The sequence below is a fragment of the Suncus etruscus genome, chromosome 9 (genome assembly GCF_024139225.1).
Source record: "Suncus etruscus isolate mSunEtr1 chromosome 9, mSunEtr1.pri.cur, whole genome shotgun sequence".
Taxonomy (NCBI): Eukaryota; Metazoa; Chordata; class Mammalia; order Eulipotyphla; family Soricidae; genus Suncus; species Suncus etruscus.
In genome coordinates this window covers 111,103,305-111,113,956 of record NC_064856.1, presented here as the reverse complement: position 1 = coordinate 111,113,956, position 10,652 = coordinate 111,103,305, and the positions used below count along the sequence as shown (strand labels likewise).

Sequence of the window (10,652 nt, the reverse complement as noted above, 5' to 3'; positions counted from 1 at the left end):
CGCGGCGGCGGCCAATGAGCGGCGAGCGCGAGGGCGGCCTGTGACGCGGCGGGCGGGGCGGGGCGGGGCGGGGCCGGGCTCCGCGTGAGGCGGCGGTAAGAGGAGCGCGCGCCGCGGCCACCGGGCCAGCAGGGCCAGCGCGTCGGGAGCCGCTCAGCCGCCTCCGCCGCGTCCTCCGCCCGCCCGCACGCCCGCCCGCCCGCCCGTCGCCTCCACAGCGCCGGCTCCCTCGCCCGCCCGCCCGCCCGCCCGCCCGGCATGAAGACCAAGTTCTGCAGCGGCGCCGAGGCGGAGGCGGCGGCGGCGCTCGGGCTGCTGCTGAGCCCGGCCGCCCCGGGCCGCGACGCCGCCAGCGACCTGGTGGCCGAGCCCAAGGCGCGGCCCGGCCGGCCGCCCCCCGCCGCCCCCCGCGCCCGCCGCGCCCGCGCCCGCGCCCGCGCCCGCCGAGCCGCCCGAGCCCCGCACGCGCCGCAGGGCCTACCTGTGGTGCAAGGAGTTCCTGCCCGGCGCCTGGCGCGGCCTGCGCGAGGACCAGTTCCGCATCAGCGTGGTCAGGTCGGTGGCGCCCGAGGGACTGGGGGCGACCCCGGAACGCCCCCCGCCCGACACAGGCACAGCGGGGCCCCGGGGGGAGAGAGACAGAGAGAAAGGGCCAAGGAGCTGGCAGATGACGGGGGATCGGGGCAACCCCTGAGCTGCCAAAAGGTCACACACACACACACACACACACACACACACACACACACACACACACACACACACACACACCAAGCGGGCATCAGGGAGTTGGGGGCGCCCCCGAGCTGCCAAGGGTCACACACACACACACACACACACACACCCACTCACCCACCCACCCTTCCCTCCATCCCAGGTAGGTAACAGGCTGGCATCAGTGGGTTGTGGCGCACCCCCTGAGCTGACAAAAGGTCACACACACACACACACACACACACACACACACACACACACACACCCATCCATCCCGGGTGGGTAATCTAGCGGGCATCAGGGAGTTGGGGGCCACCCCCGAGCTGCCAAGGGTTACACACACACACACACACACCACACACACATACACACACACCCATCCTTTCCTCCAGCTGGGCCTGAGGGAGAGAAAGGGCGAAAGGAGCTGGCAGATGATGGGGTATTGGGGGCACCCCCTGACCTGCCAAAAGATCACACACACACACACACACACACACACACACACACACCCATCCATCAAGCGGGCATCAGGGAGTTGGGGGCACCCCCAAGCTGCCAACGGTTTTATACACACATACACACACACACACACACATCAAGCAGGCATCAGGGAGTTGGGGGGCACCCCCGAGCTGCCAAGGGTTAAACACACACACACACACACACACACACACACACACACACACACACACACACATCCATCCATCCTTCCCTCCAGCTGGGCCTGAGGGAAAGAAAGGTGAAAGGAATTGGGACAAGGGGTTAGGGGGCACCCCCTAAGCCGCCAAAAGGTTACACACACACCACACACACACATCCATCCCAGGTAGGCAACAGGCGGGCATCAGTGGGTTGTGGGGTACCCCCTGAGCCGCCAAAGGTTAAACACACACACACAGACACACCCATACCCATCCATCCATCCCAGGTGGTAACAAGCGGGCATCCCCTCCCTTAGCGCCCCACCTCCTGGACCATGCTCTGTGTTGGGGTCCCTATGGACACAGTCCAGGGCTGAGGGCACTTGCCTGAGCCACCAGGGTCAAGAGCTGTGGGGTGTGGCCCGATCACTCCCCTACCTCCAGCATAGGCAGACAGGCTGACACTACTGGAGCCAGAGAATTCATCCAGGGGTAACATGGCTGCCTTGCATATAACTGAACCCTAGCAGTACCTCTGGTCCCCCAAGAGCCACCAGGACTGACCCTGGAATCCAGAGTCAGAAGCCCTTGCTTGCCTTGGTGCCATCCCAGCGCAGCATATGGTCCCCAGACACGCCCATTTAGGGTGGTTCTTTGCTGTTTACACCCTTACACATGTTTGGGGGCTGGAGTGGGGTGGGGGCGCACAGTGGCAGAACCCGCTGACTAAATCCCCAGCAACCCCCTCCTGAGAAAGGTTCATCATTTCACCTGCCAACCCCAGCCTGCCAACCTGAGATCTAAGGTATGCCTATACCCGAGGGTGCTGGTTGGTGGTGTTTGAGGTTTGGTTCTCATGCCCCCCTTGACGGTTCTTCTGTCCACAGTCTCCACTTAATTAGCTGACCAGGTTACTTGCCAGTGCCCAGGGTAACCCCCCCAAATGCAGTTTTAGTCATGTGACTCGTGCTCTGTCCCAGCTTTTCATCAGATCCGCAAATGCGGCAAATGAGCCACTTTTCACTTCCCCTTTTCTGTGTGCCTCTGGCCTATAAACAGCATTTATGAGCGTGAGAGTTGGGAAGACAGTTAGCTGTCGGCCTCTCAACCAGGGGTCCCAGGCCTCGCATGTGACTGACCCGAGGACGTCCAGTCTTAGGTCCTGCCTCTGATCCCCTGAGGATTCCCGGCAGTGGTCACTGAGTACAGAGCCAGGGGTGAACCTGGGCGTCATTGGATATGGCTCCCCCAAGATAAACAAAGGCTATTTGCGTAGAAAGCACCAAGCTAGAGAGTCTGTGAGGTGCTCAGTGAACTTTGGATTTCCCCTTGAAAGGGAAGGGATGCCTGACAGGCCTCGGAAGTGACAGCATCTTCCTAAGCACTGCTGCAATCTTGTCTGGAAAATAAAATGCCTGGAGGCCAGTGGCGCCGTGCCTGCTTCTGAGCTCAGGTTTTTGGAATCCAGCACAGGTGCTGCTGCGTTCACCTGTTCAGGGCCCCCCCCCAATCTTCAGACCGTTCTTTTGGGGGGCGGGTTCTGGCAGGAGTGGGGTGGAGGGGATGTGTGTAGCGCATCAGTTTGGTTTTGTGCTTTGTTTTCGGAGCTGACAGTGGAAAGGCATTTCAGAAGGAGGAGCTTGTGCCTGCGTGTCTGTGGCCCTCCTGGGTGCCCCAGTCCCAACACAGAAAGAACTTTGAGGAGTTTTTTTTTTCCCGGAAATTTGTATCCTTGGAAGGCAGCTTTCCTTCTGGAACTTTCTAAACTCATGTGGTATGGTATATATGTACCTTGTCTCTCAGCCCCATTTCCTGGAATAGGTTGTAGCTATGGAATGGATTTATAAGGAAAAAGAGGGAGCTAAAGTCCAGGGAAAGGAGGTAGGAGGTGGTAGCTAGCTTCAAAAAAAAGGAAACGGGGCTGGAGAGATAGCATGGAGGTAAGGCGTTTGCTTTGCATGCAGAAGGACAGTGGTTCGAATCCCGGCATCCCATATGGTACCCGAGCCTGCCAGGAGTGATTTCTGAGTGTAGAGCCTGGAGGAACCCTTGAGCACTGCCGGGTGTGACCCAAAAACAAAACAAAACAAAACAAAAAAAGAAATTCTTGGTGAGAGAGGGAAGGGAAGGGAATGATCATTTGCTGGGTTGTTTGTTCGGCTGTTTGCAATTCAGCGGCCCTCCTGGGTTGGCTGCCTTTAGTGGGCTTTCAGGGAGCACATTTGCCTAACTCTTAAGTCTTAGGTCTCCAGCCTCAGCTTCTTGTGGAGTTGCTAGCAGTTTATCGCTCCCTCAACCCTGGGCCATGTGGTTGGTCAGCCGCCCTCTTTCTCCATTCACTCCCCCCCCCACACCCCCGTAGTGCTCCTGGCTGGACCCTTCTGCTCGCCCCTAACTTTGCCCCCTCTCAGCACACAGTGGCATCACAGTTCTTGGCCTGCTCTGTGCCTACCCCTTCTGGCATCACACCTTGCCCTGTCACAGCCCTTCCTGCACTCGTCAGCTCCTGTTGGTCTCTGATCTCCGTTGGATGGAATTGCTAGAAGGTGTATCATGTTCTGCTTCGAATCTCAAGTTCTGGAACAGGGCCTGGTGCCCTGGGCCTGACCTAAGTTTTCTGCCATTTCTTAAACTGCTGACAGGGGTCTTTGTTACTCGCCTGTTGATCGCCCACACCCCTCTGGCTGGTGGGTGATAACAGTGGAAAGATGAAAGCAGTTATTAATGGACTCACTGCTTGAACCCTTGGGCCAGACACCCCCCCAACACACACACACACACACACAATGACACTAGCTTCTGGCTCTGCCCATCAAATCCAAGGTTTATTTTCCCCACTCCCATTGTTGACGGATAGAAATCAGAGCCACTTGTGAAAATAGTCTTTTAAAAGAGCAGAATCCACTTATAAATCACAATGATTTCAATAAAAAAAAAAAAGATTCAGGATCCAGAGGCCAGAGAGAGGGGGTTAAGGCCTTGCATGTGGCCAATCCAGGCTCAATCCCCCAGTCTCCCATATGGTCTCTCTAGCACGGCCAGGAGTGATCCTGGAGCTAGGACTTGAACATCACCTGGTGTGTCCCCAAAACAAAAGAAAAAACACTTTCCGTCTCCCATGCATCTGTGGACCCACACACAGTTAATACTGATGGAGAAACATATGTCGGGCCCTTTGAATAGAATCATTCAAATATCAGTCAAGGCCAGAGATAGTACAGGGGCTGGGACGCTTGCCTTCTTGTCTCGAACCTTGGCTCTATTCCCAGCACTGCAAGCCCCTCCCCCCAGGCAGTGCTGTGTTATGTAATCCCAAACCCCAAAACAAAAAAAAATCCAAAGTCGGAGGCTGCCCAAGGTTCTCTGGTAAGTTTATGTGGCAAAGGGACCCAACTGCAGGGAAATCCAGGGTGTTTTGTTTTTGGACCTTCCTCCTCATGGTGCTGGAAGGAACTATACGGAATGTCAGGGATTGAACCTACATGATCTTTGTGAAAGGCAAGCACCCTTGCCTCTCTACTATTGCTCCAGCCTTATTTAAAAATTTTTTTTTTTTTGGTTTTTGGGTCACACCTGGCAGCGGTTAGGGGTTACTACTGGCTCTACGCTCAGAAGTCGCCCCTGGTGGGCATGGGGGACCATATGGGATGCCGGGATTTGAACCACCGTCCTTCTGCATGAAAGGCAAGTGCCTTACCTCCATGCTATCTCTCCAGCCCCTTGTTTTTTTGGGGGAGTGGGTCACATCTTATGGCACTGAGAAGTTACTCCTGGCTCTGCACTCAGACATTTTCCTGGCAGGCCCAGGGACCATATTAGATGCTGGGGACCGAACTAGGATCAGCTGCTTGCAGGGCAAACGTGTTATCTATTTGCTATCGCTTAGTCCCTCATTTTTTTTTTATTTTTGGTTTTTGGGTCACACCCGCCAGTGCTTAGGGGTTACTCCTGGCTCCATGCTCAGCAATCACTCCTGGCAGGCTCGGGGGACCATATGGAATGCCAGAAATTGAACCCAAGTCTGTCCCAGGTCAACCACATGCAAGGCAAATGCCCTACTGCTGTGCTATCACTCCAGCCCCCTAATTTTTAAATTTATTATTTGGTTTTTGGTTTTTGGGTCACACCTGGCAGCGCTCAGGGGTTCCTCCTGGCTCTATGCTTAGAAGTCGCTCCTGGCAGGCTCGAGGGACCATATGGGATGCTGGGATTCGAACCACCGACCTTCTGTATGCAAGGCAAACGTCTTACCTCCATGCTTTTTCTCTGGTCCCCAATTTTGTTTTGTTTTTGGGCCACACCCAGCAGTGCTCAGGGGTTACTCCTGGCTGTCTGCTCAGAAATAGCTCCTGGCAGGCACGGGGGACCATATGGGACACCGGGATTTGAACCAACCACCTTTGGTCCTGGATCAGCTGGCCCCAAATTTTTAATTTTAAAATTTTTATTTTGGTCTTAGAGTGGTCATTCCAATGTTGCCTAAGAGCAACTTCTGGGTTATTTCTCCTGGGTCTCTCCTGATGGTGCCTGGGGGACCAGACAGTGTCGGAACTCATACTCAGGCCTTAAGTGCTAAGCGTGCAGCTGACTTCTGGCCCATGTCTGTTTTTTTGTTTGTTTTTGTTTTTTTCTTTTTTGCTTTTTGGGCCACACCCGGTGATGCTTAGGGGTAACTCCTGGCTCTGTGCTCAGAAATCACTCCTAGCAAGGGGGACCATATGGGGCTCCGGAGGTGGGGGTTTGAACTGTGCTCTGTCCTAGGTTAGTGTGTACAAGGCAAACGCCCTACCGCTTGTGCCACCGCTCTGGCCCGTTTTCTGTTTTTTTTTTTTTTGGTCACACCCGGCAGAGCAGTGCTCGGGTTACTCCTGGCTCTTCGATCAGAAATCACTCCTGGCAGGCTTGGGTAAGATATGGGATGCAGGGATTCGAACCACCATTCGTCCTGGGCCAGCTGTGTGCAAGGCAAATGTCCTACCGCTGTGTTGTCTCTCTGGCCCCACTGTGTCTGTTTTTTTTTTTTTTTTTTTTGGACAGAACCAGTTGATGCTCTGGCTCTTGTGGTGGGTGCAAGGGGAGGAGGGTCACACATACCCAGGGCTCTATCGTGCAGAACATGTGTTCCAACCCTTTAGTCATTTCTTGACTTTGCTCTGCTTTTTTTGTTGTTTGTTTTGTTTTTTTGGGGGGACATACCTAGTGGTGCCTGGGGTTTTCTCCTTGCTCTAAGCTCAGGGATCACTCCTGGTGGGACCTGGGACCATAAGCCTTCCTGGCTGTCCTGCTCTTGCCCTGCTCCGCCTGTTTATCCGCTCCCAACCCCTCAGGCCTTTTACTGTCTTTATCTTTGGGGCCTCTTAATGAACATCCTGTTTGGGGTAACTTGCTGAGGTGCCTTTTGGGTAGGTTTCTTTTGCTTACTGTGTGCTAGGGTTTGTGCCCTAATGGCCTCTTGGATTTCAGCAGTGAATGCTCATCTATCCTCATGGCCACAATGTCCTTGTGTCTGTCTGTCTGCTAAGGAAAGATACTTCAATTGCTTCTGGTTCTGGGCAGCATAAATAGAACTGCAGTAAATGTCCATGTGCTTATTGCTTATTTATTATGTGGGTAGGAATTTTCCATTCTGGGCAAATGCCCAGAATCCATTGTTGGATTTGGGTTCTTTGTGGCAGATGTTCCCAACCTACTTTATTTATTTACTTTTGGAGGGTGGACCACACCCAGTGATGCTTAGGGGAAATCTCTCCTGGTGGTGCTGGGGGACTAGAGGGGATGCCACATGCAAGGCATCTGTCCCTTTAGTTTAAGTACTTTGGTGTCTCAGAGCAAAGCTGGCTTTTGTATTCACCTCAGGGCTTACAACCTGGCAGTAATTTTCAGTGCAGGAATCCCCCTGCCCCCATCCCGTCTCTTGGCTTGCTGAACCCTGTGCGGATGCGCACATTTTCCTTCCTGGTTTTCCTCTTTGGTGCAGCTCTGGCAACTTGCCTGACCTCCCTGCACAGCCACAGAAATCTCAGACTGCCCTAGGACAGTCCCCGAAAAATGTTGTGTGGTCCCTCTGCCCTCTCTGCAAGGAGGTTGTGATCTCGGCTTGCCTAGTCTCTTGGTGTCATGTCTCTTTGTGCTGATGCTCCTCCTGCTGAAAGCAAGGCCTGGGGGAATCAGTATGTGCAAGTCAGGAGCCTGACAGTGGGTTTGAAGGGGAAGGGAATTTGCAGAGGAAGGAGGAGCAGTGTTTGGAAAGAGGGAGTTATAGAGAGGGGCACAGAGAGATATCTGGACACGAGGCCATTTTGAAGTCCGGGCAAAGGGACTGGGGTATGCCTGTTAATCTGTCTAGGCAGTTCGGGATTAAGACATTTTCTGGATTTTGGGTCCATACTCGGCCTTGCTTGGCATTGTTGTGGTGCTCAGGACTCTGCAGTGCCCTGGAGGGAACTGTGGTCATCCGCATGGCACCTTAAACCCTGCGCTGTTTCTCTGGCTCCCAGTTATTTGGTTTTTGTTTTTGGTCAACACCTGGCTGTGTCAGGGATCATAAGTAGTGCTCAGGGGACCATGTGTGGTACTGGGTATTGAACCTGGGTCAGCTGCATTGGCGTCGGGCAAGACAAGCACCTTTCCTGCTGCACTGTCTCCCCAGCCCTATCGCAGTTAGTTTGAATTGAGGTTGGAGATTGTTGGGAAGCAGGCTAGGCTAGGGAATAGTTGGTGTGGTGGATCTTACACACACACACACACACACACACACACACACATACACACATACACACATGTCCCTTGCTTTTCAGGTACCCCATGCTGAGGTGGAGCTGCCCAGAGCAGATACTGTGACAACTGTATTTGTGTCCATCTGAGGCGACCCTTGCCCCTAGACACTGGTTTCTAGTGAAGAAAGGCCTTGGGGATATGGACTGATATGCCAGGATACATGGCTGGTCCCTGTGGAACCATGTTGAGAACTTTCTCTGGCTTCTGTGAGAGAGAGCCTTAAGGCATCAATTTCTATCTTTTTTAATTAATACATTTTTAAAATTGAATCACCATGAGATAACCCAGTTAGAAGGTTATCATGATTGAGTTTCATCATACAATATTCCAACACCTGTCCCTGCCACTAGAGTCCCCAGTTTCTCTCCTGCCCTCCCTTTTCTCTCTCTCTCTCAACATTTTCTTTTTTTTTTTTTTGGTTTTTGGGTCACACCCAGCAATCCTCAGGTGTTACTCCTGGTTTTATGCTCAGAAATTGCTCCTGGCGGGCCCGGAGAGATAGCACAGCGGTGTTTGCCATGCAAGCAGCTGATCCAGGACCAAAGGTGGTTGGTTCGAATTCCGGTGTCCCATATGGTCCCCCGTGCCTGCCAGGAGCTATTTCTGAGCACCGCCAGTGTGGCCCAAAAACCAAAAAAAAAAAAAAAAAAAAAAAAGAAAGAAAGAAAGAAAGAAATTGCTCCTGGCAGGCTCAGGGGACCGTATGGGATGCCGGGATTCGAACCACCATCCTTCTGCATGCAAGGCAAATGCCTTACCTCCATGCTATCTCTTTGCCCCCCTTTTCTCCCCCCCCCAAGACTTTTAGATGATTAGAAGAAATTTGGCAAAGATCCACAAAATTGAGTTTATGTTCTGAACTCACTGGTTGTTTTGGTGTTATGCTGTGTTCTGTTTTCTGTATCTAATGCAGTGAATTTAAGGACCATTTTTTGGCTGAGATTTTGAGATGCTGGTCATGGTCATTTTGATTTGTGGATGACAGTTTCTTTTTTCTTTTTTGGAGGGGTAGTGCTCAGGAGTTACCCCTGGCTCTGCCCTCAGGAGGAAGTCTCTCCTGACTGGCCTTGGGCACCATATGGGATGTCCGGGATCTAACCTTGTCGGCTGCCTGCAAAGCAAACACCCTACCCTCAACGTTATTGCCCTAGTTCCCAAGTTTGATTCTTTTTTTGTGATGCTCAGGGGTCACTCCTGGCAGGGCTTGGGGGACCATGTAGGTGCAGGATTCAAACCTGGGTCATCTGAATGCAAGACTGGTGTCTTCCCTGCTGTACTCTGGATCTGATCCATCCCCAGGATCCCATTTCTCTGTGAGGTTCCTGGGACAGTCACTGTCACAGAGATGCAGTGGATTCTGGGCACTGAGGTTAACAGCTGGAGAAGAGGGGTGTTGCTGTCGAATGGACACAGAGCTCTGTTCCCCAAGATAGTTCTGGGTTGTGATGGGGTTGGTTGCACAAGAGTGAGAATGTACTGAATTTTCCCGAGCTATACATTTCAAGTTGACGAGGACACTTTTATGTGTATTGTGTATTGTATCATCCTGTAACATTGGGGGTTACACAGATGTTTCAGGGTCTGGAGTAACCTAAGCTCTGTGCAAGTAAGACAAACAAAATCCAGAGGAGAAGGCATGTAGATATTAAATCTCACAGTGGGAAATGACAGGTGCCACTTAGTATATCCACTGCTTCTCAGGAGGACAGGATTTGGGGCAGGAATTTTTCAGGCCTGCTCTTGTTCAGGGACCACCAACTCAACAACTGGGGCTTCCAGTAAGGTTCTTGGGGCTGAAAGGAGGAGAGTTGGGAATAAAGCACTTTTTTCATTTTTTGTTTTGGGATCACACCCGGGGTGCTCAGGGGTTACTACTCCTGGCAGGCATGGGGGACCATATGGGATGCCATGATTCAAACCACTATTGGTTCTGGGTCGGCCGCTTGCAAGCCAAACGCCCTACTGCTGTGCTATCTTTCCCACCCAATATGACACTTTCTTTCTTTTTTTTTTTTTTTTTGGTTTTTGGGTCACACCAGGCAGTGCTCAGGGGTTATTCCTGGCTCCAGGCTCAGAAATTGCTCCTGGCAGGCACGGGGGACCATATGGGATGCCGGGATTTGAACCGATGACCTCCTGCATGAAAGGCAAACGCTTTACCTCCATGCTATCTCTCCGGCCCCCAATATGACACTTTCTTATATACAAACTTGGGTCTGATTCCTTCACCCCAGATAGTCCCCTGAGACTCAGCAGGAGCGATCTGAGCACAAAGACAATAAATGCAGTTGCAAAAGCTATATTCCCTTCCTTTGTCAAGTAAACTAGTTGGATACATTTGTTCAAGAATTGGGGAGACCTCTGGGCACCGAAGACCCCGTGCAGGTGCTCTCTGCCTGTGTCAGCCTAGCGCCAAGGCCGAGGATGTAGCACTGATGCAGACTGGGAGTGAGCTGGGTAGGTGCCAGCTGTCTGCAGCCGGCACTGTTGTGCTCACTGTCCTGCTCTGGCCTCTTTCCCGAT

At 52.8% G+C, this 10,652-nt stretch overlaps 1 protein-coding gene across 1 annotated transcript in view; it reads left to right on the top strand.

Moving 5' to 3' along the window:
* Nucleotides 1–258: 258 nt before the first annotated feature.
* The window catches only part of CHKA (choline kinase alpha), a 42,494-nt gene continuing 32,100 nt past the window's right edge, over nucleotides 259–10,652 (top strand). Inside the window, 2 exon segments of the mRNA XM_049781217.1 lie at nucleotides 259–398; nucleotides 400–555. Of these exon segments, the coding sequence (XP_049637174.1) occupies nucleotides 259–398; nucleotides 400–555 (296 nt within the window).